This window comes from Emydura macquarii, unplaced genomic scaffold (assembly GCF_026122565.2).
Source record: "Emydura macquarii macquarii isolate MOO-44397 ecotype Brisbane River unplaced genomic scaffold, CSIRO-AGI_Emac_v2 contig_2292, whole genome shotgun sequence".
In the NCBI taxonomy this organism is placed as follows: Eukaryota; Metazoa; Chordata; order Testudines; family Chelidae; genus Emydura; species Emydura macquarii.
Window position 1 is genome coordinate 1,678,702 of NW_027132429.1, and position 27,739 is coordinate 1,706,440.

The 27,739-nt window shown below is 53.5% G+C and overlaps 1 protein-coding gene across 7 annotated transcripts; it reads left to right on the top strand.

Annotated features, from left to right (window-relative positions):
- The first annotated feature begins 43 nt into the window (after positions 1–43).
- Positions 44–26,697, top strand: NACC1 (nucleus accumbens associated 1). 7 transcript variants are annotated; one of them, XM_067560504.1, is made up of 8 exons: positions 329–392; positions 13,037–13,994; positions 15,266–15,445; positions 16,445–16,550; positions 16,940–17,037; positions 18,667–18,922; positions 25,465–25,554; positions 26,561–26,697. In XM_067560504.1, exons 2-7 carry the CDS (start codon positions 13,082–13,084, stop codon positions 25,523–25,525), a joined length of 1,614 nt encoding a protein of 537 aa, XP_067416605.1. In that variant the 5' UTR covers positions 329–392; positions 13,037–13,081; the 3' UTR covers positions 25,526–25,554; positions 26,561–26,697. The 7 variants fall into 7 exon arrangements, with proteins under 7 accessions (XP_067416601.1, XP_067416605.1, XP_067416604.1 ...); XM_067560500.1 differs by lacking the exons at positions 329–392; positions 25,465–25,554; positions 26,561–26,697 and adding exons at positions 44–119; positions 19,050–19,788; XM_067560503.1 differs by having other exon boundaries at positions 25,465–26,697.
- Positions 26,698–27,739: the final 1,042 nt, after the last annotated feature.

Genomic DNA, 27,739 nt, shown 5'->3' on the forward strand with positions numbered 1-27,739 from the left:
ATCCCCATTTCCCCAGGCACAAGCACCATCCCCATGTACCCCCCATCTCTCTTTCCCTCCCTCTCTGCCACCACAGATAAGCCCCAAGCCTTGCTGGCAAGTTGCCCCAGCTCTCAGAGGTATTTTCCTGCCAGCCCAGGAGATGGGGGAGGGGAAGGGACGGGAGGGGCCATGCCCTCCCGGGCCCAGCAGGCAGCAGCCAGCTCAGGGCTCAGCTAGCCGCGCCTGGGCGTGTGTGCGCCTGATGCAAGGGGAGGCCCGGCTGGCGGCGGCCGCTGCCGCATCGGAGCGCTCGGCCCTCGGCTGAGCCGGCCTGGGCTGGCAATGAATGGCTGCTGCTGCTGCGAGGCGAGGGCGAGCTGAGCCCTGCGCGGAGACCGCCCCGTGCACAGGTGGGAGCCGTCCTGCGCCCCGGGCGGGCCCCCGCTGCGCCCCCGAACCGGGGGGGGCCTGCTCTGCTCTGCCCCGCCCCCCTCTGCTGCAGCCCCCCCACCTGACCCCCACTGCACCCCCGAACCGGGGGGGGCCTGCTCTGCTCTGCCCCGCCCCCCTCTGCTGCAGCCCCCCCACCTGACCCCCACTGCACCCCCGAACCGGGGGGGCCCTGCTCTGCTCTGCTCTGCCCCCCTCTGCTGCAGCCCCCCACCTGACCCCCACTGCACCCCCGAACCGGGGGGGGCCTGCTCTGCTCTGCTCTGCCCCGCCCCCCTCTGCTGCAGCCCCCCACCTGACCCCCACTGCACCCCCTGATCCTGGGGGACCTGCTCCGCCCCCCTCTGCTGCAGCCCCCCACCTGACCCCCACTGCACCCCCTGATTCTGGGGGACCTGCTCCGCCCCCCTCTGCTGCAGCCCCCCACCTGACCCCCCACTGCACCCCTTGATCCAGGGGGACCTGCTCTGCCCCTCTCTGCTGCAGCCCCCCAACTGGCCCCCCACTGCACCCCCTTATTCTGGGAGGACCTGCTCTCCCCCTTCTGGTGCAGCCCCCATCTAACCCCCCCACTGCACCCCCCTGATCCTGGGGGGACCTGCTCTGCCCCCCTCTGCTGCAGTCCCCCATCTGCCCTCCTCCTCCCACTGCAACCCCCGTGGGTGAAGAAGGGGGGACTTTCTTCTCTTTGTGGCTAGGCCTTCTGTCCTGTCCCAGGGCATCCCTCCCCATAACAGCAGCCTGCCCCCCTTCCCCTAGGTGGCATAGGGTAGGCGGGAGGGGAGCTAGGCCTTTCTCCTCCCCTGCCCCAGAGGCCTCCCTGATCTGAGCCATCCCATCTCAGCTCCTGCCCACCCCACAGCACCTTCAGGAAACTTTCTGCCCTATGGGGAGTTCCTTAGCTCTCCCTCCCCCCCCCCGACTTTCCTCCTAGACCCTCCCAGTCCCCTCCACATGGGGGGACCTTCCCTTCCACAGAAAGAGAATCCCCTGCCTCCCCCCAGAAGTAACCCTAGTGAGGCCTTCCCCCTGTACCCCTTCTTGGTGGAGGTGAGTGTGTGGAGAGGGTCCCTCAATGGATCAGGCTCCTGGGTGGAGAAACTATCTTCTATTGTCGTCCTTATGGGGGGCTGCCGCCCAGGATGGGGGTCCTCTCCTATCAGCAATTGGGGTTTTCCCATCCTAGTAGCTCCCTGTGCCTAGATGAGCTTTTGTTTGTGTTATCTCACTTCTTGCACACCCAGCCACAAGGGAAGGGCCGAAAGCCACCAGCCTAAAGTAAACTTCAGCTACTTGGGAGTTGGGGGGGGGTAGCAAGGCCGGGGCATTGTGTGTGTGCGGCCAGACCACTCATCTCCTTGCCATGTGTGTGGGCAGTTGGTGGTGTTTTGCAAAGGGGGAGGGATAAAGGGGGTGATCTGCCCTCCCCCGCCCCTGAAAAAATAAAAAAACAAACACACAAAAACCAGGAAGTTTTCCCTGGAAAAACTCGATTGTGGCTTGTGCAACTCAAACAAGCCCTGAATGGGTTGAATTTACAGTGCAGGAAGGATTTCTGCCCTTTCCCCAAACAGCTTTACAATTTGTTTCTGTGGCACGTTGTTGAATTTTTATTTATTTACCTTTTTTGGTGGGGTGGGGGGGGGACAATTGCAGCTGTCTGGTTTGGGCTGCATTTAATTTAATTTTTGTTGCTGTGTGTTTGCCCTGCAGTTTTCTGGTCGGGGTTATGTAGGGTGTGAGTGTGTGTGTGTATAACAACACACACACATTGTATGTGTTGCGTTTTACCTTTTTTCATTTCTATGGGTTGCAATTTTCAGGTCGGGGGTGTGAGTAAAACCATTGTTTTGTTTGAGTTGGATTTCACTGTTGTTCCATTTATTTTGGTTGCAGTTTTCAGGCTGGGATTATGTATTGTAGGTATTTTAACACATTGTTTTATTTGTGTTGCTGTTCCTATTTTGGGATTATATATTTTTTTCAATATATTTTTTGATTGGCTTGCGATTTTGGGCTTGCAATTCTGTATTTAGTTGGAGGAAAGGCTGGGGTATTTCTGTCTTGGGCATAAATTCTGTTTTTTTTTTAAACTTGTACCTCATCCCTGTTGGGTCTGCATTTTAAGGTGCTCTTTTCTGGGATGACTGGCTGTGGTGTGTGTATCTCAGCCCAGGGTCCTGGCAGGATCAGCATCCAGTTAGCTACAACTGTGTTGAAATGGAGTAGTAGCAAACAGAACTGTATATATGCCACCGCTGAGATGCACAGACTCTAGCCTCTTCTTCCAACGCTCTGCTACAGACTCCCTGCGAGACTCCCAAGTCCCGTACTTTCTCTGTGCCTCAGTTTTCCCAAAGGTTAAATGGGAATAATAGCCTGCCTTGCCTCCCAGGGGTGAGGATAAATATGGTAAGGACTGTGCAGTGCTCTGGTAATGGGAGGCCATGTAAGTACCTACAATTGATTGTACTGGCTCCTGCACTGATGCAGGGTGAGAGACAGTCCCAGCCCCACATACCTTGCCATCTAAATAGACCGAACGTGGGAGGGGAAACTGAGGCACAGAGCAGGGAAGTGGGTTGCCCAGCGTCACCCAGTAGGTCAGGGGCAGAGCTGGGAATGGACCACAGGGCTCCTGGTTCCCAGTCCAGGGCCTGATCCACCTGATCCACGCTGCCTCTCGGTGTTGCTGCCTTGGCCAGCGTTAGAACGGGAGCTAGGTCTGAGGGCTGCCTCAGTGACCCTCTAGTGGAGTGTCCAACCTACGCTACAAACACGAGGCTGTGTCACAGCGCAGGGCAGGCAGTGTGGTCTAGTAGTCTGAGCACAGCGCTGGGACCTGTGACTGCTGGGTTCTCTTCCCAGTCCTGGCGCGGAGGGGAGACAGAGTGGACAGAGCAGAGGGGCTGGTGGTCAGGCCTCCCCTCGGTTTACTCCCAGCTCTGGGAGGGCAGGGGGGTGTAGTGGTTACCACCACAGAAGGGGACTAGGGGTTGGGGTTCCTAGGTTCTGCTCCTGGCTCAGATGGGGTTGTGATTGGGATCCTCGACGAGAAGGCGCCAGGCAAGTGCAGATGTTTCGTACTGGGGAGTGCTGAGTTTAAGCGTGAGCAGAGCTGTGGGGCTGGTGAGTCCAGCGCCAGCAGGGCCTGTGGCTTTCTGGGTCCAGGGCAGTGAAGGAAGCTGATCCACCAGTAGGTGCTGTATCAGGTGGGGAGGCTTCTCCTACCAGCTGATGGGCAAATCATTCCTCTGACAGGCTCGAAGCTGGATACTTGATATTAAATATGCAACAGTGGGTGGCTGTGTGGGTAGGTCTGAAAAGAGCCTAGGAAAACTAGAGGCAGGACTTATTCTTGTGGCCTGTATAAAACAGGCTCCACAGTCTACCCCTGTCTTGTATCTGGGGGGCCTCCCAAAAATCCCAGAGCGCTGCTGTGGGGTGCAGGTCAGGCAAAGCCATTCTTTTTTCTCCCGCTGGATGATTGTCACTGGTATTGCAGTAGCACGTAAAGGCCCCAGCTGGGATCGGTGGGCCCCCACAGCACCAGGCACTGCACAGCCCTCCCCCAGCTGAGATCAGGGGCCCCGCACAGCCCCACTCTCGCCCCCTGCCCAAGATCAGGGGCTTCCACTGTGCTGGACCCTGCACGGCTCCCCTCCCCTAAGATCGGGGCGGGGGGGCCTTTTGTGCCAGGTGCAGCACAGACACAGGTGGGAGGGGAAATGGAATCACAGAGAGGGGGAGGGCTTGCCGAAGGTCACCCAGCGGGTCGGTGGCAGAGTTGGAAATAGAATCCAGGAGTCCTGACACCCACCAGACCTTCCTGAATCTCATACCAGGGGCAGCTGTTCTAATTAGCTGGTGATGAGGTTGGCGACACCCCCGTTTTGAACTCCTGGTGGATCCATAGCATAAATCGATGTTAGACTGGAGGACTGAAAATCAGGACCCCTAGATTCTGTTCCCAGCTCTGGGTGGCGAGCGGGTCTAGTCTCTACAACCTGGTGGTTAGGATAGGAGGATGGAAGCCAGGACTCCCTGGCTTCTTATTCCTGGCTTTGGCACAGATTGTGGTCGGGAGGTGAGAGCTGGAGACGCTGGAAACCAGCACATCTAGATTCCAAGCTCTGCCACTGATTGGCTGGATGACCTCTGGCAAGTTGCCTCGCCTTTCTGTGCCTCAGTTTCCCCCATCCATGAAATGGGGGTAATGATACTGACCCGTCCTCGGGTGAAGGAGTGCGGAGGCTAGTTAATGATCATGGGCATAGGACTTTGAAACCCTTGGAAGAAATAAGCATAAAGTGTTTATTATTGAGAGTCATATTAATGCTAGAATCATTACATTTTCTTCATAGATTATAAAGCCAGAAGGGACCACTTTGATTATTTAATGTGACCTCCTGTATCACAGAGGCCATGGGACTTCCCAGAATTAATTCCTGTGTGATGAAGAGCAGATCTCTTTGAAAAACTTCCGAACTTGATTTAAAAATTGCCGGTGAGGGAGAAGACACCATAGCCTTTAGTAAGTTGTTCCAAGGGTTAATGACCCTCCCTGTTAAAAATTTCTGTCTTATTTGTCTAGCTTCAACTCCCAGCCATTGGCTCTTGTTAGAGCTTTGTCTGCTAGAGTGAAGAGCCCTCTGTGATTTATTTTTTTCCCCTGTGTAGGTACTTAAAGACTGATCGGAGTCACCCCTTAACCTTTGCCCTGTTAAAGTGCAGAGACTGAGCTCCTGGAGTCTATCACTATATACAGTAACAGGCCCAGAATTTAAGTTTTGCAATCGTTTTACAAAATTTATGGGCAGAAAATCTTTGAATTGTTAAAACAAATTTAAATTGAAATCTTAAAAAAGAAAAAGAAAATCATAAACCTGGTTAATTTCAGGAGACCTGGAAGATGAAACTGACTAAGAACTTTCTTCCTGCCCTGCTGAGATAAATGTCAGAAGTAAAGGAGAGCATGGAGGCTCCTCGGGACAGGAGCTGCCTTTTTGTTCTGTGCTTGTCCAGCTCCCAGCATGGTGAGATCCTGGGCCATGACTGGGACTCCCAGGTACTACTGGTAATGCACTTAATAACGTACAGCCCCCCACACAATGGGGCCCTGGCCCGTGACAACAAGATGCAATTGCAAAAAAGGCTCATCTCATTCTGGGGTGCGTGTAAAACACGGACGGTAACTAGGTTTGGGTGTCACGTTTAAGGAAGGAGGGGGACAAATTGGAGAGAGTCCAGAGGAGAACAAAATAACCAAAGGTTTAGAAAACCTAACCAATGAGGGGAGGTTTGAAAAAAACCTGGGCACATCTAGTCGTGAGAAAAGGCTGAGGGGGAATCTGATAAATCTTGAAATATGTGAAGGGCTGTTATGAGGCGGCCGGGGACCCATTGTTCTCCATGTACACTGGAGGTAGGACGAGAAGCAATGGGCTTAATCTGCAGCAAGGGGGATTTAGGTTCGATATTAGGAAACCCCGTCTAACTCTGAAGGGAGTTAAGCTCTGGAACAGGCTTCCGACGGAGGTTGTAGAATCCCCGTCATTGGAGTTTGTTAAGATCAGGTTGGACAAACAGCTGTCGAGGACGGTCTAGGTTTACTTGGTCCTGCCTCGGTGCTGGGTGCTGGACTGGATGCTTTCTCCCTTCCAGCCCCACCTTTCTACAGTTGTGTGACTGGAGCTCCAGAACACACCTAAGAAATAATAACAATGATGGTGTAAAAATGGCCCCTCCACTGACTCCAGTAGTGCAGGATTCAACCCCCACTAACGTTTATCAGGCATGTCAGCACAGTTGAACCAGGTGCGGTACAGTACATTATAGGAGATAGTCGCTACCCCAACAGACTTAGAGTCTAGGCAAACAAGTGGTGGAAGGGGAAACTGAGGCCAGAGGGTGACTTACTCCAGGCCACGCTGCAGGTGTGTGGTGAACAGTACCCCGGTGTCCTGAGATGCAGCTGGACCCTGCTGCATGTGCGGTAGATCTGCACCTTGAAATGGGTTTTCTTTTCCGGAGGACCTGAGGTTTTGTTAAATGCTCAGGCCTGGCAGTGTCTCGTTCTGATACACGCCAGCTGCTGGGAAAGCCGCGGCTCCTCTGCGGCCCTCTTCTCTCTCGCTTGCAAATAGGTCACGTCAGTCGGCTTCTCTGGTGGATTGCGGGCGCAAAGAGCGGCTGCTGTGACTTTAAAAACGCAGCGACGTCATCCAGGTTCCCAACACCCAAGGCACAGAGGCAACCTGGTGGCAAAGCCATTGCCCTGGGGTGAGACTTTGGGTCTATTCCCTCTGCGGCCTGGGGCAAAACACCTCATCTCCCTGTGCCTCAGTTTCCCCAGGAATCCACGGCCCTTGGTGTGGGCTTGGCAGAGGGGAACCCCCACTAGAGAGGCTGTGGCATCCCTCTCCCTGCCAGGAGAGGCAGAGATGGTAGCGTGCCATAGTGTCTCTGCTTAGTGTGTTGAGACTAAAAAAATCTTTGGGTCCGGGCCAGGCTTTCTGCAGTGCCCAGCGCGTCAGGGCCTCCGATGCAAATCAATAACAAGTGCTGGGACGCTTTCTCAAGGGAGCCTCTGTCTCTGCTCTCCCCAGCCCATCTGTCGGTGGCCCTGAGTTGGATGTGAAAAGCCCTCTCTGATCTGACGCTTGGGAACAGCAGGTGGGATCAGGTGTCTGAGCCAGGTGGTGAGCGTGCAGGGGTGGGTGCAGAGCGATGGTGGAACAGCGGAGGGCTGGTTGGGCTGGAGTTATTCATCTTCCCTGCACCGGGGAAGGCTGGGCGCCACCCTGATCTGGCAGGTGGCCCCTTTGGTGGATCGAGTTGTCGGGTCTCAGCCTAGTTCCTTGGCAGGATTGAATGGACTACACCAAGTGAATTTCCTTCCCCCCTCCCCCCCCGAGGCGGGTCCTTCCTTCGTGGGGCTGTGACAGAGAGAGGTGATAGGTTGCCAGCCCTGCGCTGGGGCTGCGTGCAGTCTCTGGAGATAGCTGATCCAGTGCCAGACGCGCTGTGAGATGAGTCGGAGCTGGGCCCAGCCACACTCAGCTGAGGTCTCCAAAGCTAAGAACTTTGCCAGAGGCTGGGAACGGGCGAGGGGCTGGGTCACTTGGTGATGACCTGCTCTGTTCATCCCCTCTGAAACCCCTGGCATTGGCTACTGTCGGAAGACAAGATATGGGGCTAGATGGACCCTTGGTCTGACCCAGTGTTCTTAACTGGTTTGGCTCAGAGTTGGGGTTGTGTGTGGTGTCAGGGCGGAGGGTCACAGCCAGCTCTGATCAGTAGGTACAGACAGCTGGGTAAAATGATGCTCAGAGAAACAGCGCTAAGACGACCTCTGTCTTTTTTTTTTGCTTAGCGGAGGTCGGGCTATAGGAGAACTCTCACAGGGCTGAGATTTCACCTAAAGATATTATCTGTGGGATTCTTATGCTGACTGAGATGGGAGGCCTGGTCGTGTTGCACCCTTCTCCTCCCCCACCCCCCAGCTGAGATTGAGGGCACTATTCTGCCGGGCGCTGCACACACAGCGAGGGTCTGGCTCTGACCCAGTGAGCTCAGTCTAGCCAGACAAGTTCAGATCAGAAACAAGGCACCGGTTTTTAACGCTCAGGGCGATTACAGGTTGGAACAAATTCCCAGGCCAGGTGATGAATTCTCCATCCCGCAGTCTCCCGGTTCACCCTGGCACCTCTCTGGAAGGCGCTTTAGCCAAACATGGCTACCGGGCGAAACTAAAGGGCTTTGGATCTCCAGGATTCTCAACCATACCCCTTCCAGGAGGCTGATTTGTCGTGCTTACTCCGAGTTTCACCTCACTTCAAAACTACTACTGGCTTACAAAATCAGATATAAAAATACAACAGTATCAGGAGATGGTTACTGACTTTCTCATTTTGTCTGTATGGAATTGTAGTTTGTACTGACTTCGCTGGTGCTTTTTATGTAGCCTGTTGTAGAACCAAGCAAAGATCTAGATGAGGCGTTGTATCCCTTGGAAGACCTCTGGGTACCCCCGGTTCAGAGCCACTGGACTAGAGGATCTAATGGTGCCTTCTGATCGTAACCCCTGCTGACCTGTAAAGAAAGGAGGGATCGTTCCCCGTGTTCAATAGCTGAGGCGACTGTGGCCCAGAAACGTGGCGTGACTCCTCTGTCTGGAAAAGCTGCACTGGTTTTTAGGTTCCGGTGTGAATGTAAATCAATTGGAGGGAAAGTGGTGCCAGGGGGTGCTCCGGTTGTGGTTTACAAGCGGTTTATGGGCGGTTGGTTCAAGCAGATTTAAACTCAATCGAAATCAGGTCGTCCGGACAGGGGTTATCTGGGTCTTTTTAAAAAAAAATTAGTTAAACCGGTTCAGCTTTTCCAAGTAGACAAGGCCTGAGTGGTGCCAGGAACTGAGCGAGACCCCCGAGTCTCAGTCCATTATCTTAACCACAAGATCTCACTTTCTCTTCTCTTTTTTTAGAAGGGATCTTATAAGTAGCCTGCAGAATAAGGGGGAAGAAATGATCCCACCTTTGCCCCGAAAGGTTTGCATTAGGAACTCAGATCCTTTGTTTCCTGGGAGGATCAGGGAACTAGTAAGTTTCTGACGAGACATAAGCTCCGTGAGGGAGGGACTGTCCTGGTGTGCAATGTGCCCCCTGGGGAGGCAGTGTGATCCAGTGGACTCGGGAGACCTGGGTTCTATTCCTGGCCATGCCACTGGCCTGTTGGATGATGTTGGGCAGGACACGTCCCCTCTCCGTGCCTCAGTTTCTCCATCTGTAAAATGACCTCCTCTGCGATCTGTTAACGAAAAGTGTGAGACGAGGTCGGGATTATAACTGCGTATTTATTATGACGTGCCGACTAAATGGAATTCCATCCATAAGGCCCATGTAGCTCACACCTACCAAACAACTGGGAGGAAAACGCTCCCTGTTAAAAGATTCAGCACCTTGCTTCTCCCTTGCACTGAGGCTTCTCGGCGAGCGCCGACTCCTGTTCTGCCCCCGTTAGAAAGAAGAGATTTGATCATCCCAGTATTTCGAAGGCTTTTGAAAAGAGCAGAGAGAGAAATAAACTTTAAATGATGTGAACAAGAAGCCAAGGAACAAGGCTGAGGTGTCGGGGGGTGAGGAGTCTATTCTGTTAGCAGGGGGCGTGGGAAGCCAGGACTCCTGGGTTCTTTCCCCAGCTCTAAGGGGTAGTGGTGTCTAGTGATTAGAGCGGGGAGCTGGAAGCCAGGACTCCTGGGTTCTCTCCACAGCTCCACCATTGATTCCCTCTGCAGCTTGAGGCAGATCTCTTCTCCTGTCTGAACCTTGGCCTTCCCCCCCCCCCATGTAAAATTGGGGGTGAGACACCCCACGCCCCTGGCTGTGAGGATTAACCCGCAGGCAGGGCTAGGAACACGCACAGGGGCTGGGCTCTCTTTACATGGGTAAATCTAGGGCTGGAGAGAGGGTAAGAGCTATAGGAAAAACCGGCTCATCAGGGCTTGGATTGTTGAGAAAACAAAGCCATGGGGCCTCCCGTTCCCTCCCGCCCCTGGGGTAGGGGAGATGGTGATGGGATCCTCAGATGCTCGCCTATCCCTGGCTCCCAGCTGCAGTGTCTTTGGAGAGCAGAGCACCACGTGGTTGATAAGTCAATACTGTGTTCACTTGGTTACCTTTCCCCACTCCTGCTTTGCATCCCTGCATGGCTATTTCAGCCAGTGTTTACTCGGGCTTTTTTCCTGCTTTTGTGTCTGCCACGGCATGAAATGGTGCAGGAGACACCTGTGCTGTTCCCAGCCTGCCCCACGCCCAGAAAAAACAGTACAATGCATCGGCCAGCTAGGGGAAGGGGTACGGGGTCTTTCCCCTCTAGGGAGGTGGCCCCGGTTAGGGGACTGGCTGGCTCTGGGCCAGGAAATGGGACGTGGCCTCTTTCCTGTCTGGAGGGTGCTGGCTCTGATCCAGCCCCAGGCTGGGGAGCCCTGTGAGTGTCTTACAGAAGGTCAGAGGCACGTGGAGTCTCTCGCTTTCTCTTGGGATTTTTTTTTCTTTTTAAATCTTATTAGCTTAAGGAAAAAAGTAAAGCAAATTGCTCTGCTAATCGAGTATCAATTAACCCTCCCCCCAGCTTCCTCCCACGGCAATTCGATAGGCTGGGAATGTCTCCGAGACAGTGGCTCTGATTTCCTGCCTTGTGAACAAGTGCTTGGAGGAGAGCTGGGTTTGTGGCAAAGAGCTCTTGTGTGCGCACACGCGCTGTGTCTTTGTAAGCAGCTCAAAGGAAAATACGTGTCCATGCAACACATCGTTAGCCGGCGGAACTCCCTGCTGCAGGATGGCGTTGAGGCCAAAAACTTGGCAAGATTGGCTGTGTGAGCCACGCCCACTAGGTGTGGTCTCCCCGCCCCCGTCGTGGTGACTGGGCCACTTGGAGATTGATGAGTCCGGACCAGCCTTGGCTGACAGAGCCGGGTCTTCTAGTGGAGGCAGCAACGGTTCATGCAGGCCCCAGGTTCGAGCCCCGCTGCCGATGACACCCACCCAGGCGTTTATGTGGGTGTCAAGAGGGTAGAGCAGTTACTGCTAACAAACTTGGGAAGGAAGATAAAGCCGCAGGCTTCAAGGTTTAAGCCAATCTCTGGTATGGGTTGGGGGCATTTCCTTCTGAAGCACCAAGTGTTGGCAGGTCGGAGACAGGCTACTGGACTAGATGGACAGCGGTTTTGATCCAGTCTAGCAGTTTCTGTCTTCCGTGCCAGACGGGTGGGGGAGCTGGGATTGTTCCCACGAGCTGTTAGTAGCCCAGTATGGCTGTGTCCGGATTCCCCTGTGGTTAGGGCACTCGCCTTGGACTTGGGAGATCTGGGTTCAAATCCCTGCTCTGCTACAGACTCTGTGTGACCTTGGGCTGCTTTGTGCCTCAGTTTTTCCATCTGTAAAATGGGGATAATAGCACTGCCCTACCTCACGAGGGATTATGAGGCTAAATCCATTGTCGTTTGGGAGGGGTCAGGTACCGCAGTGGTAGGGAGTTTGCACTTGTCACAGATTGGGGGAGTGGCAAGTAATGAAGATGACAGGGCACGGAGACCAAGCAACGTGGGTAGTTTGGTGACTGCAAACCGTGCGTGTTCTTACAGCTAGCTATAAATGTGTCTGGCTAGGAGCAAGGAGTGTCGGCTGTTCTTCCAGGATGGGAGGGGGGCTCTCTCCTGGGAAGCAGGGACTCTGAAAAAGATCGGGGGAGAGTGGGGTGGATAATCAGCCCAACGGGCTGTGACGCGGTCGCCAAAAGGGCTAGTGGGATCCTGGGACGTATAAACAGGGGAATCTTGAGCAGGAGCAGAGAGGTTATTTTACTCCGTATTTGGCGCTGGCGTGACCGCTGCTGGAACCCTGTGTCTGGTTCTGGGGCCCCCAAATCAAGAAAGATGTTGATAAATTGTGGAGGGGTCAGAGAAGAGCCCTGGGAACGATTAAAGGATTAGAAAACCTGTCTGAGAGAGAAGCTAAATAGACGGAGCTCCTTGAACCTACCAGAGAGAGGGTTCAGGGGTGATTTGATCACTGTCCGAGTATCTGCGTGGGGAACAAATATTTACTAACGAGCTCTTCCGTCTAAGCAGAGAAAGGTCTGACACGATCCTATGGCTGGAAGTTGAAGCTAGACGAATTCAGTTGGGAAACACGGCGTAAATTTGTCATGGCGAGAGTCTCCGTTGGAACAGTTTACCAAGGGCTGTGGGTTGGGGGCGTCTCCAGCACCGACCGGCTTAACATCAGGATTGGATGTTTTTCTAAAAGCCCTCGGAGTGACTTTGGGGCCGTTCTCCGGCCTGTGCGATGCAGGAGGTCGGGCGAGAGTCGAGCCCAGTGGTCCCCTTCTGGCCTTGGGATCGATGAAAGTGTTCTACAGACGTGCGGAGAGTTTTATTAGCCAGCTCTCGCCTCTGAGCTACTGGGCTTCGCTTTTGGAGCTCGGTCAGGAGGGACTCCAGCTGTCGGATCCAGGAGTGTCAGGTTCAATCCCCTCCGCTGGACCCCGCCGAGGGTGTCATTCCCCAGCGTTTAAATACAGTGTGGGCCCCCAGCTGGGGCACCCAACAGATCTCAATGGGAACGTGCCTGATGGAACTGAGGTCTCGGGGCGGCTCCGCCCAGGCTGGGAAAATAGCTAATGCGCTTTTCTTTTTGTTTTTCCACCCACTCCCTTCTCATTCCCCCCAACCCCTACTTCCGTGTCTCGCCTGCGTCTCTGCTCATTGCCCCACCTCTGCGTCTCTTCCCCTATTCACGCTTTTTTTCTCTCTCTCTCTCTCAACCCTCCCCCTGGTCTTCTCTTGTCGCCTCCCCTTTTTTACCTCTCTGCTCATCCACCCACCCATCTGGGTGCCTCTCCATCTGTTGTCGTCCGTACCTCTCTGTCCATCATCATGCATCTCCATTTCTGTATCAATTCTTGTGCATCTGTGTCCGTCCCTCGCGGTGCGGGTCCACCTGTCCATCCCTCCCTCGCGGTGGTCACACACATCCATCCACCCTTACCTCACCCCTCCATCTCCCCTCCCACCCCATGTTTTCCCCCTCCTCCCTGTCTCCAGCAGACCCCCTGGCGCCTCCCCGTCCCCAGCCAGGAGCGGGCGACGATGGCTCAGACGCTGCAGATGGAGATCCCCAACTTCGGCAACAGCATCCTGGAGTGCCTGAACGAGCAGCGCCTGCAGGGCCTGTACTGCGACGTCTCGGTGGTGGTGAAAGGCCACGCCTTCAAAGCTCACCGGGCCGTCCTGGCGGCCAGCAGCTCCTACTTCCGGGACCTTTTCAACACCAGCAAGAGTGCGGTGGTGGAGCTGCCGGCGGCCGTGCAGCCCCAGTCCTTCCAGCAGATCCTCAGCTTCTGCTACACGGGGCGGCTGAGCATGAACGTGGGAGACCAGTTCCTGCTGATGTACACGGCTGGTTTCCTCCAGATCCAGGAGATCATGGAGAAAGGGACTGAGTTCTTCCTGAAGGTCAGCTCCCCCAGCTGCGACTCCCAGGGCCTCCACGCCGAGGAGGCCCCTTCCTCCGAGCCCCAGAGCCCCGTGGCCCAGACCTCCACCTGGCCCTCCTGTAACACCCCTTTGCCCCTGGTGTCCCGGGTCAAGACGGAACAGCAGGAGTCGGACTCTGTCCAGTGCACTTTCGTGGTCAAGCGGCTCTGGGACAGCGGCCAGAAAGAGGGAGGCGGAGGCGGGGGAGGAGGAGGAGGCAATAACGGCAGCCGCAAAATGGCCAAGTTCTCCACGCAGGACCTCGGAGGCAACCGGCAGCAAGCGCCGCAGCCGCAGCCAGGGGCGCAAGGAGGAGGAGGAGGAGGGTCGGGCGTGGTTAGCGGGCCCAGCACGTCCGACCAGACCAGCCCCGGCACGTCCAGTGCCTACACGAGTGACAGCCCTAGCTCCTATCACAACGAGGAGGATGAGGAGGAGGACGCGGCCGAGGAGGGCTCCGACGAGCAGTACCGGCAGATCTGCAACATGTACACTATGTACAGCATGATGAATGTAGGGCAGACAGGTGAGACTGGGGAGGGGCCTTTAACGCTCTGCCCCCTTGTGGGCGGGGCTTGGGAAAGGGGAGTAGCTGTAAAGCTCCGCCCCTTCAGGGGGTGTGGCACAGGAAGATGGGAGGGGCTGTATTGCTCTTGTGGGAGTGACTTGGGAAGGGGTGGAGCTTATATTGCCTCTCTCTCTCTCCCGAGGGGAGGGGCTGGGAGATGGAGAGGGACTTCTGCTCTGCTGCTGGGCGTGTTACATTCGAAGGGGGATTGTCAGGGTTGGGGTCATGGGCGGGCGAGGACAAGGAATGGTTTTTATTGGGAGGTGAAGTCAGCTGCGCTGGCCTAAAGAGCGTAGCTAGCGAATTCAAGAGAGGAAGGGTGGCCCAGTGGTTAGGGTGTGACCTTGTGACCCGGGTTCAATTCCCAGTGCGACTGTGGGCATGCGGCTTAGTCTGTCTGTGCCTCAGTTTCCCATCTGTACAATGGGGGTAATGGCCCCGCCCTGCCTCCCAGGGGTGTGCTGAGGAGAAATGCATTAAAGATTGTGAGGTACCCAGATACTCTGGAAGTGGGAGTAGGACGAGGATGCGCGCAGCAACCACTGGGTGTAGAAACCTTAAACCACCGACATGGGCAAGGCGTGGAGAGGCTGGTTTTCGTGGGGTTTCTCCGGCTGACCCTGCAGAGCTGTTCCAGCCTTCTCATTGGATAAAGTGTCAGCCTCTGTGCCCTGAGTTTCGCTGGGTCTCAGCCCAGTTCCCAGCAGGCCAGGTGCCCAGGTTGCTATCAAAGCAGGGCTCAGCGTTGAGGCTGAGAGTCGCCCTGGGGTGAAGCAGGGTTGGGGAACTCTCCCCACTCGGTGGGTAGAGAAGGGATGCAAGGGGACGTTTACCTAGGGATAAATTCCCAGTGACCCATGGCGGGAGAGGGGTGTGGGGTCAGCTGGGCTAAAACCATTGCCCAGTCCGGCGGTCCCTCATTGTAAGGGGGGAGAGTCGGCTCTTCTCCAGCTGGAGAGAGAAAGCCCTCGCGCTCCATGTCCCCTCGGTGCGGGAGGAATCCATGGGTCCTGGTCGCTATAGTGAGACGGTGGCAAACTTGAGAGTAGAACCCAGGAATCCTGGCTCCCAGCTGTCTCGCTCTAACCACTAGACCCCACTCCCCTCTCAGAGCCAGGGGCAGAACCCAAGATTCCTGAACCCCCCCCCCCCCTCCCTTAGGCTGAACGTGGAGGCCTAAGGGCTGCGTTCTGTCTGTTCACCCTCTCCTCTCCTCTCCGCCGCTGCAGCTGCTGCGGAGAAGGTGGAAGCCCTGCCCGACCAGGTGGCCTCCGAGTCTCGCAATCGGATACGGGTGCGGCAGGACCTGGCGTCGCTGCCGGCCGAGCTCATCAACCAGATTGGGAACCGGTGTCACCCCAAGCTGTACGACGAGGGTGATCCTGCTGAGAAGCTGGAGCTCGTGACAGGTGTGGGAGGCTGGGGAGAACCGGGGGAGGAGACAGAGACCAGTCTGGGGTGCAGGGGCCTGATTTACATCGCAGCGTGTGAATGAGCTGCCCCTATTTTAGGCCCCGTCCGGATTGGGTGGGGCTCTTCCTGGGAGCCGAGCACACGCTCCCGTGCGTTGGCGAACGGGAGCCAGCGATAGGAGAGGCAGTGAGGGCCAATGGGTGAGAACTCGAGAGACCTGGGTTCTGTTCCCAGCTCTGCCGCTGCCCTTCTGGGGGACTTTGGGCAAGTCCTTCTCCCCACCCCCGTGCCTCAGTTTCCCAGCCCACCTTTGGTCTATGCAGGGCCTGGACTGATGGGGACCCGGTCGGGGGTAGGAGCTGTCTGTGCAGTGCTCCGAATGATGGGGGACCCTAATCATGGCTTGGGGGTGCCTGTGAGGTGCCTGGCACAACAGGGGAGCCTGATCTCGGCTGGGGGGCTCTGCGGCTGGGTGAGGGGCAGTGTCTTTGGGTTGTTCAGCAAAGCAGGGGAACCCGATCTTGTCTGGGGGTGGGTCTGTGTGGCGCCTGTTACAGCAGAGGACCTAAATCGTAGCTGGAGTTTGGGGGGGTGTCCATGGAGCATGTGGCACAGCAGAGGACCCCGATCTCAGCCAGGGGGTGTCTGGGGCACCCAGCACAGCAGGGGACCCCAAATTTGGTCCTGGGGGGTGGTCCTGAGGTGCTCAGCCCAGCGGTGGGGCTCCAATCATCAATGACCCCCTGTGCCCCAGGGTACGCAGCGTGTCGTGTCCCCCCCCCCCCGGTGTTCCCCGAAGCCAGGACCCCCATCGCCAAGCAGAGCTGCTCTCTCTCGCTGCCAGGTCGGGGATCGAGGCTCCTCATCCCACAGCGAGTTCTGGCCCGGCTCTGTTCTGTTGGGTCCGGCGGCAGGCTCGAGGCAGGCTCGAGGCAGGATGGAGGCCGTCTCTCGACGAGCCTGGCTCAGACGGGTTTTCTCTCCCCGCTGCCTAGGTACGAACGTGTACATCACCCGGGCGCAGCTGATGAATTGTCACGTCAGCGCGGGGACGCGGCACAAAGTGCTGCTAAGGCGGCTCCTGGCGTCCTTCTTCGACCGGTGAATTTTGGCTTTCTGTACCGTGGGGGGGTTTGCATCTCTGTCTTCCTGATCCCTTCCCTGCCTTGGCAGGTGCTGCTGGCCCTGTTAAAGTCCTGGACTGACGCAGCGCTGGAAGTCAGGGGCTCTATCCCCAGGTGTGGGAAGGAAGTGGGGTCTAGTGGTTAGGGCACAAGGGACCAGGAATCAGAGCTTTTGGATTTTTTTCCCCTCCCAGCTGTGGGAAGGGATTGGGGGGGGGGGCAGTCTAGTGGGATGGAGCAGGGGGGCTGGGAGTCAGGACGCCTGGTTTCTTTGCCCACATTTGAGCCGGGGACGGGGGTCTAGAGGCAGGGCAGGGCAGCAGCAAGAGGGTCTCAAATTCTCATCCTGTTTTTCGCCCTCGCCAGGAACACTCTGGCAAACAGCTGCGGCACCGGCATCCGCTCTTCCACCAACGACCCCAGCCGGAAGCCACTGGACAGCAGGGTGCTGCATGCTGTGAAGTGTGAGTGTATGGGGCAGGGGGTGGGGGGTGAGTCCCCTGGGCCCAGGGCCACCACGTGTCCCCATCCTCCCGGGCATGTGAGGGATCAGCAGGGCTCAGAGACCTTGTGTCTTGGGGCCTGACCCGAAGCCCGTTGCATCCTCCCCATTGACCTTCATGCGCTTTGCATCAGCCTCCCATTAAGGGGATCCTGGCCTGCGCCCTGACGAGGATCTCTACCCCGCAGCCTGGAAGGGGAAGTGGACTGGAGCAGGCCGACAGACCCAGCTGGCACAGAACCGGGCTGTGCTGCTGGGACCACCAGTGCAGGAATCGGACCCAGGTGCAAAACCAAGACCTGGGTCTGAATTCCTCCAGGAGCTCTGCTTAGTCTGCTTCTGAACTTGGGGGGGGGTCTATTCTGAGTCACAATGCTCCCTCCATCACATGACCCTTGTACGTGCCAGCTGGGGGAAGGGGCGGGCTTATCCTGGCTGGGCCAGCTCACCCTGTGACACAGCCCATTCCTCAATCTCTGGTCCTGCCTTTAGGAGATGGGTGTAGAATTATACCAGGGGATTGAACCAGAGCTAAAAGCATGAGTTGCTGTAGTCTGAGCTAAAGAGCCAGGCTCTTTAACTGGCGCGATAATAGAATCTCCTCTGCAGATCAGCACAGGGCGGGACCTGCAGCACACATTTGCCGGATGCACAGAGGGAGAATTACACTTCTTCTGTGAGGGATAGAGAATGCGGATCTAAAGGGAGAGAGAGATATTTCGTATCACTGAGATCATGCCGCCTGCTGGCCAGACGCTGCAGAGAGGCTGGCAAAAAACGCAGGCCCAAACTAAAAAGCATATTGTTTTTTAAAATAATCATAATTCCCACTGTTTTTACCTTAGGTCTAATCTCAGCGGTTCTTAGACTATTTTAATCGCTCTGGAAAATAGGATTTGTTTGTGGTCGGTTGGTTTTTGATAGTTGGTCCCTAGCACTAGCGCTGGGTGAAGAACAGATTTCGGTTTGCTGGCAATTTAGAAGAGCGGTGGTTGTTTGGGGGGGGAGGAGTTTAAAAATGTTTTGGTGAATCAAAAAGTAAAAATAAACACAAAATCGTGTGGGTTGAACTAAACAATTTAGTTTCGTGTTGGAGCAAAAACGAAAACTTCAGAAATCGAATTAAAAGATTGGAAAAAAATAGTTTTGGGTGGAATGAAACATTTCGTTTTGTCGAAACGGCAATGTTTTGGGTGGCCATTTTGAAATTTTCTGAACATCGAAGGAAACATTGGAACGAAAAGTCGTTTCAGGCCAAAAAATCAATTATTTTTTTCCAGAATTTGTTTTTGGCTTTTACCCTAAGTGAAGAATTAGGCTAAACAGGCATGAATTTGCAAAACACGTTGGTGTCACTGAACCTGCATCTTTCGGTGGGAGAAAAAAACTGTTTTGCCCTGTTCTGCTTCTCCATGCTGGGGTTATGCTTGGCTCCTGAGCGCGGGTTGTAAGAGTCTCTTACCCTCTGTGGATTTGGCACAGGGAGGGGTGGGCTCGCAACACGCTCGCCAGTGGAGTTGTCCTACCAGGAAGGGGGTGCTGGTGGGGTTGCCGGACTGATAAGGGTCTCTCTCTCTGCCCCGCTCTCCAGTCTACTGCCAGAACTTCGCCCCCAACTTCAAGGAGAGTGAGATGAACGCCATCGCGGCTGACATGTGCACGAACGCCCGGCGCGTGGTCCGGAAGAGCTGGATTCCCAAACTCAAGCTGCTGATGGCAGAAGGTGACACCTACACCACGTTCATCAACGACACTGGGAAGATGGAGCCGGACATCATGGGAGTGGAGCATAACTTTGAGACAGGCAGCCACGATGGAGATGCAGGGACCTCGGCCGAGGGCCTCCAGTAAACACCGCTTCCTCCCTTTAACCCTCCCCGTTCACTGATTTATTTTATTTTAATTTCTTCATTTGATTATTTTTAGCGTCCCACTTTTATTTGATTTTAATTTTTTTTTTTTTTTTTTTCCCAGTTTGCCAGGGGAAAAAAAAAAGTGGCACCGTCTCTTTAAAAACAAAACCATCCTTGGTTCCTAATGCATTGTGGGTAACGAGCGAGGCGGCGTTGGTGGCATGGGCGGTTTCGATCCCACGCTGTTCTTCGCCGGGCAGATGTTTTCTTTTGTCGTCTCGTGAGTCGAAGCAGGAAATTCACCCTCCCCGCCCCCCTTCACGTTGTGCAGGATCCGTGCTTTTAATGATATATATCTTTGAATATATATATATATAAATAACTGATTACGCTTTGTATGAAGCTTCTGTTTATACATGGTTTGCAAAGGGTTGATACCTGATGGACCGGTGTCACAAGCATATCAAAGACAGGAACTGGGTCTAAGCTTCCTGTTAGCTCCTGTGCTTTGAGACCATCTCTGATAACTGACTCACCGTTTATTCAAGCGGCCATTAACCATTGATAAACCCTGTGCAAACTGCTTATGAATGGGACCTTCATACCAAGTGCGACCATATGGCTTTACAGGAAAATAAAAAGAATCCCAATTTGAGGCCCTGATTGCCAGAAAGCTTCTGTTCAAGAGAACCCGCAAGGATGCGCGTAACTTTTAAGCAACTGTTTAAGTTCCTCTTGAATTCAGTCAAAATGGGCCTTTGACCTTCGTAAGTGCTAACGTCCCGTTGACGTCAATGCGTTCACGTGCTGGGGTGACGAGGGTGGTGTAAGAACCTGTATAGGATAGAATAAGGATGCGTCTTAAGAACGTGCTGCTCTGAGTGACAGAGCAACCCCTCCTGGCTGTGATGTCTTTTCACAGTGCGTCTACACTGGATTTTTTTTTTTTTTCCCTTCCCCCTCCAGCGATGTAGTGTAAAATTCTAGTGCAGTGACTCACAAGTGACCTGTGTGGGGATTTGAACTCTGGGCAGAGCCAGTCGAATTCCCTGTTGCTTTGTCTCCCTCGAGTGGCCAAGCAAGTAGAGGTTTGAGTCAGCTGCTGCACTGGGGTAATGGGTTGCCTCTTTTAACTGGCAGTAGCTTTAGTTTTTAGAGCAGAGGTCCCCAAACTGTGGGACACGCCCTGGAATGTTTGGGGGGGGCATGGTCGGGCCTGGGCCAGCAGACCGCAGTCCTGACTGTGGCCTCACTTCCAGCCCCATCTGAGGGGCGGGGGGCATGGATGGAGGGGGGAGGGGGCGCATGCAGGAGAAAAAGTCTTAGAGCCACAAGTCTGAGACTCACACCCCAGCCAAGGGGTGTCTTGTTACACTAACTTGAAATCCAAGATCAGCAGCAGAGCTGGGTGAGAAATGTTGGCTGAGATTTCTTGCTGATGAAAAAGGCAGATTCGCCGATGCCAAAATGGGCAGTTTGACCGAATTGTTTTGGCCGGCCCTCCCCAAAGTGTTTTGTTTTGACATTTTCAAAATATTTCAATGTTTCGTAATTACATTTTCTTTAGAAACTTCCTGCAGGTTTATTTTCAAAATACCCAATTCTAAAAGGTTAAAAAATGCTCAGAAACAAAACGTGTCGTTTCAAGTCGAACAAAAGGTTTTGTTCAACCGGATCCAAAAAAAATCAGAAGAAAAAATTTGGATTTGACGCTGACGTCACTAGAACTCCACTGATGTAAAATCAAACTCCAGGATAAAGGAGACCTTGGATGCGATATGCAAGCCCACATTTGTCTTTAAATAGCAAAGGGCATCGCTGAGGCAAAAAAAGAGTAATCTCTCTGAATCCCTTCTGGTTAACGGCAGCATCCCCGGTTGTGATTTTAAAAATGGAGACCCTGATCCTGCAAACATACCCAGGATTAATCTGTGTGTGTGCATGTGTGTGTGTTCATTGGCCTATTCACATGCTTCTTGTTACGCTCTAAGCCTTGTTTTCATTCCTGGAATCAATGCTGTATGTTTTCTTGAAATGACACCGGTTAATTTCACCTTCCCTTTCTAGTCAGTTTCACTTTGCAGTTGCAAGACTCCCAAACTGGGAGTCAGGACTCCTGTGTTGTGTTCTCAGCTCTGGGAAGGGGGTGTCAACTGGTGGTTATCACAAGGGACTGGGAGTCAGGACTCCTGGGTTCTTTTCTCAGCTCTGCTACTGCTTATCCCATGGCCTTGGGCAACTCACTTCCCATCTCTGTGCCTCAGTTTCCCCATCTGTGAAATGGGGATAATGATACTTACCTTTGAAAAGCTGCTAAGTATTATTACTATTGTTGCTGTCATTGTTATGTGGTTGTTGCATCTGGCAACATTTTAAAATTAAAAAAACCTAACCACACTTTCCCCCTCCCTCCCACATTGGGAATTAAAATGCCAACGTGAAAACATCGTTATACCTCTTAGAATTTTTTTTTTTTTTTTTTTTGCAACCTTCTGTTTTCTTTTTAAGCCGATGCTCTACCCCAGGAGTCAGTGCCTCTTGGAGCAAACAAAATTTTTCCAATAATTGTGGCTATAGGGACAGGGGAGGGGGAGAAACATTTGAAAGGTAATTTAAAAAATAATCTGCATTTCAGGGTTTGGGGGCTGTGAACGGTAACTTTGTTGGGGTCCGATCCCCCTCTGCTCTGCCCCTTGCATAGCCGTTTACTCCATCGTGAATCAGACCAGAACAGCCGTGTTTCGGACTGGGGTTAATCGGCTGCTCGAGTTTAAGGATGGAGGCATGAGGCCATGCGGACGGTTTCTCTAGTTTCTGTAGCAAGTCGGGTCATTTTGCGTGTAACGGTAGATGGGGAGGAGATTGGTAGAAAGGCAGGAAATCAAAGCCATTGTTGCCCTGTGCAGTTCAAACCCACCATGCTTCACCCGATGGCAGGGGTTAACCGCTGGTGGTGCTAGCCCGTTGGGGGCCCTAATGGCAGCAAAGGGGAAGCTGCAGTGGTGTGGACCTGAGGATGCTAAGCAGAGGCACGTAAAGTCAGATCACTTCTGGCCCGGGGCCAGACAGCTAGAGAGTACGCAGCATGGGCCACCGAGGGGGCTTGTGGGAAGGGATTGGAGGACCATCGGAGATTGGAGTCTGTTGGTAGTTGTGACTGCAATTCGCTTATCCCTCATCTTGCTAACCCGGTGTCTGCCCTGTGCCGGTTGTTCCTTGTGGTTCAAATAGCAGCATCTTAATGCGAACCGTGGGAGGGGGGAAGCCAGCAGCTGAACCGGGGTTAAAACGACTGTGAAGATGAAGCCAGAACAGCTTACCCGCTCTCAGACCCAGCCTACATCCCCGGTTGTATCGCTATATCGACGGATGTGATTTTCATACCAATGCAGTTAACTTAGATACAGCGTTCGTGCATGGGTGGGTGGGGACATTCCTATGCGACTTTAAGCCCAGCTCGTGCCTGTAAAGTTACAGGCACAAGGTAAACCGGTTTGAAACCCATATAAGAATGTCCACACACAACCAAACCGAGTGATCTTAAACTGGTGCAACTTCAGTGTGTAGGATGTTGTCTGTGCTACAGAGTTTTGCTGGTGTAGCTGGATGATCTGGGAGTGTGAAATAAGCACAGCTCTCGCTCCAAAAGGCCCAGTGTAGATGCGCGGTTAATGACGTTCGGGGAGGTGATGGAGCTATGCCGGCAATAGAACTTCCTTTGTCAGTACCAGCCCCGTGTCCACGTTGCTAGCGCAGCTGTCTCTTCAGCTAGAGCTGTACCAGCAAAGGCTTTATAGCGTAGATAAGTCCAGAGGGCAAAAATGGTGCCAGTCTTTAAAAAGGGGAGCAAAGAGGCCCCAGGGCATTTCAGACCAGTCAGCCTAACTTTGATACCTGGAAAGACAGCAGAACAAATGATTAAACACTCAGTTTGTAACCCCCTAGAGGACAATAGGGTTATAAGGAATAGCCAGCATGGACTGATCAAGAATAAATCATGCAAACCAACCTTAGCTCCTTCTTTGGCAGGGTTGCTGGCCTCACGGATGGGTGGGGAGCAGGAGACGTGATAAAACTTGATTTTTGTCAGGCTTTTGACTCAGTCCCACATGACGTTCTTCTAAGCAAACTAGGGAAATGCGGTCTGGATGAAATTGTTATAAGATGGGTGGACAACTGGCTGAAAGACCGTACTCAAAGAGGAGTTACAGCTGTAGAACAGGGAGGATGTATCTAGTGGCCCAACCTGGGTCTGGTACTAGTCACTGTTTTCGTTAATGACTTGGAGAATGGAGTGGAGTGTGCGCTTCTGAAATGTGCGGGTGTCCGAGCGGGATGGGGTTGCTAGCACTTTGGAGGCCAGGGTTAGAATTCAAAATGACTGGGGCAAATTAGAGAATTGGTCTGAAATCAACAAGGTGAAATTCAATAAAGACAAGGCGGAGAACTTCACTGGAGAAGGAAAAATCAGACGCACAACTACAAACGGGGAAGAACCGGGTAGATCGAAGTTAGATGTTAGGGAAAACTTTCTAACTGTAAGGGGAATTAGGCCTTCCAAGGGAGATTGTGGAATCTCCATCAGTGCAGTTTTAAGGACAGGCTGGACAAACACCTGTTGGGGATGGTCTAGGGTTACTTGGTCCTGCCTGGATATGGGGACTGGATGTGGGGACCTCTCAAGGTCCCTTCCAGCCGCATGTTTCTACGATTCTATGTCCTTTATTTCCTATTGAAATGCTTTGCTGAATATGACATGCCGAGTGGGAGTTGCTGTAAAACCGTTCTGCCCACTCTGCAGTGGTGTAGTGAGATCACCTGCTGGGACAGCTGCGTATTGTACCAGATTTGTAATTTCCCAGATCTTCCTGCTGCGTGTAAGAGCGAGGTGATACTATTAATAATTAGTGCTTTTCATCACTAGATCTCAAAGCTGCTTACAATCTTGATTAGTTGTGATTTCTTTTAAACGGAAATACATTCCCCCTCTCTCTCTTGCACCCAGCTGCAGAAGGAAGAAATTGTGAGTTTTTGTTCTAGATTTTTATTTTTAGTAAAAACTGTTTCCTGTTCCTTGCCCTGGAGCGTCTGACCGGTTGATTTCTTTAATGAAAAGAGGCATGGCAGGGGGAAAAAATGAATCAATCTTGCATGTTTGGAAAGCGGCTGCCTGCAAAAATTGTGCTTCCATAAACCACCAGCTGCCGTGGGCTTGAGACACCCTCCCATAAAAATGTTTCTAGTGAACGTATTTTTATCACTTTTTTTTTTAAGAGCATCATAGCAAAGTATAATCCTGTTTACAAAAAAAAAAAAAACCCAAAACCAACTTCCACTCAATCGGAATATGTACAATTCCCCCCCTTTCAGCAGGCCGGCTCCAGATCTACGCGTCACTTACACCCTTGCAACAGAGTGTAATGTGGCAAAGAAAGCGTTTCTGGTGTGAATTCCACCTTGGTGGGGCCGGATGCTTAGCTGGTGTGACTCAGACGGAGCACGGGTCGAGTCTGCCAGTTTACACGAGGTGAGGATCAGGCCTGTTGTGCTTTAAGAACAGTCTTCTCCCAGGTGTGCCGACTTGTCACTGGAAGCTCAGACTCCTCCCCTTGGTGCATTATCTGAGGATAACTGCTGAGCTTAGAGAGGCCAGCATCAGCAGCTGTGCTAAGGAACATGCAGGCCTGAGGAACGCTGAGCGCTGTGATCGGATCCAGTTAAGGCCCATAGCTCCTGCTTCACTGTAAGCATGCCAGAAGTTCTGTTGAAGTCAAGTGGGACACGACTCTCCTGCTTAACGTTACACGTGCGCTTACGCGCTTTGCTTGATCGGGTCCTAGAGCAGGGGATCGGGTCCTAGGACATCGGATCGAGCTCTGAGCCTGGCTGTGATCTTTCTACAATTCAGAAAACTTCACCGCCCACTTGCAAAATGTCGAGTTTGGGAGAGATGGAGTTTGATTTTTTTTTATTCCCTCTAGCTGTTTCTTTCTGGGCTTTTTATCTGGGGCAAAGAGCTCAGCTTAAATGCTTCACATTTGGACAAAACATCACATTTGAAACGTGGATGGAGCTCCAGATTTGGACCAAATGCCGCTTCCTCCGAACTCTATTTTGTCACAATTTGTTTGGCAAGGTTTCTAGGCCTGTAGCCCGTTTGTCTGGCTGCTGGTGGCTTGTCTGGTGCAGCTTGTCCCACTCATTCCCTTAGATCAGCGCCAGCAGTTAGTTTGGCTCTTGAAGAAATGACAAGCAGAGACTGAGTTTTTTTGGATCGTGGTGACTTACTAGAAATCAAAGGCCATCGTGTGTCTGTTGGTTGTTAGTTATTTGAAATAAGCTTTTTTTAATTGCTCCTTTGTTTTAACACGTGTTTTTAAATGTTGTGGTGGATGAACACTTTTTTTTTTTTGGGTGCATCTTTTTACTGATTTCACTATCCCTCCCCTCCCTGATTTAAAAAAAAATATTAAGGGTGGGGGGAGGAATAACTGGCTTCCCAGTGACACTATAACTTCACTTTGTTTTACTTTCAGAAAGGATGCTGGCAGGGCATGGTTAGGGCCCCGATTCTGTATGCTCAGCTCTAGGCAGTGAATCCAAGGGGATTACTTCTGTAGTTAAAGGTAAGCATGTTCTGTAAAGCTGGAGGGGCGCCTCTGATTGGAAAGGGCTGGGACCTGGGAGCAGCCTGCCCCTCTGCTGGCTGAAATCTGAACTGCTCCGCTATGGGACAAAAGCCTAACACTGCTAACATTGGTGCCTGATTCATTGTAGCACAGGGCTTGGCGGGGGTATCCTGTAAAGCAGGAGGATCTGAGTTCTAATCCCGCTGCCACTGTGAAATTGGAAATGACAGCTGTTAAATCCAGGGAGGTGATAGATTGGTTACGACCTGTTTTCACAAAGTCTTTAACTGTTTTATTTGTAACTCCCGGGGATTCTGGGACCAGGGGGGGATTTTAAAAGGCCTGTCCCAGCCAGGCTGTTTCATTCACTTCTTGCCTTTCACTCTTGGTGGCTTTGAAAATGTCTGTTCTCCAGGCAGGTTCACGTTGAGTTCCCTTCCGGTGAAATGGGGCAGGCTAGGGAGGCGATAGGATTCAAATATTGAAACCAGACCCACAAAAATCCTATTTTCCAGAGTGATTAAAATAGTCTCGAAAACACACAGGTTAGAGCTGGGGTAAAAAAGTCCGTTTTAAAAAGTGTGAGAATTTCCTACTTTTTAAACCAAAAAGCTTTTTCGTTTGGCCTGTGTCGTTGGATGGTCCCTGCAGCCTTTGTCCAGCGGGGGTGAGCTCCTGGTGATGGGAAATAGCTGGCTTTCCCTATAGCTCCCTGTTCTCTCTCCTCTCCCAGAGGGTGTAAGTTGCCCTCTGTGCCTAGGACAGATGTGTGTATCGGCCCTCCCTCTGCGCGGGTGAGCAGAGGAGCGGAGTCTGGTAGTGGCCTGACTAGCGAGCGGTAAAGGCTCTGGAGGTCTGCTGTTCTGTGGGGCGGGGTGTTGGCCATCACACCAACGCCGGGGCTGTGAGTGGGATCTGCGTGATGTCTTGTGAGTTCGCCCCTCCTTTGGCGGAGGAAGGAATTTCCCGGCTAGCTCTGAGCTCCCCCTGTGTTGTTCTATAGCGACTGCCCTCCTCAGCGCCCAACGCTGCGATGTTTCGGAGACTTCGCTCATCTCTGCCGTCTCCTGCCCCTGGCTGATCCAGCCGCGAACGGCTGATCTGACGCACGGACCGTAGTTCCTACCAAGGGGCCCTGAGGGTGGGGTTGAGGGGCAGCGGCGTAGCTGGGGGTGGGGGGAACCGAGGGCTGGGATAGCAGGGGGCTGCGGGGCACCGGCAGGACTTTCCCAGCCTCTGCCTAGCTCAGTCCAGCCCTTTGAGCTTGGCTGCTGCACTCAATTCACTTGCAAGCCATTGTGTTTCTAGGTGGGGGGTGGGGCTGGGGGTCCAGGAGGAGACGTGGAGTCAGCCAGCAGGCGAGGACAGTCAGACCAGGGGCCAAGGGGGGCATCCTTCCCCCTAGCTTTTCTGGGTTGTCCCATATTTGACCTAGAGCCCTGCATTCAGGTGGGGTAGGAGTCCTGGGTGGTGCAGACAGGCCCCCCGGAGGCACACTTCTCCAGAGCCTTCCTGCAATGCTTACGAGCAGGAGCTTGGGATCCAGGCATCTCCCAGTGGGTTGGGGACCGGGGGGACCCTCCCTGTCTTACAACAATGGAGAAGGGGAGGCAGCAAGGTGTGTTGCCCCAGGACCCAGAGGAATCAGTGCAGACGCTGGGGATAGAACCCAGGAGTCCTGGCCGCCTGCCCCACTCTGAACCAATAGACCCCACTCCCCTCCCAGGGCTGGGGAGAGAACCCAGGAGTCCTGGCTTCCACTTCCCTCAGCGCTAGCCGCTACACCACACTCCCGTTCAGAACCCAGCTCTTCTGACTTTGCCAAGTGCCTTATCTGCTGCTCCGCGCTGCCTGGCTGGGTGTTCATTTGCAATGTTTCCTTCATTCACGCTGACGGGGACAGATTCCTCGGGCAAGTCTACAAATCTCCCCCCGCCCATTTCCCCCTGTGAACAGGACGTGGGGCGGGAGCCGACTTTCCTGACTTGGAGCCCGGAATAGCGCCGCTGCCACGCCCTCGTGGACGGGCCGGTTCCGCCAGCACCTTTGGCAATAAGCCCGTGGGGCCGGCTAGAGACGTGAGGCTCTGTCGCTTTCTTGTGGCGCTGGTCAAACTGGCCGGCACAGGTGCCGGTTCCGTGCCATGATGGGTTCCTCCGCGCCACGCAGGCGGAATGTGTCC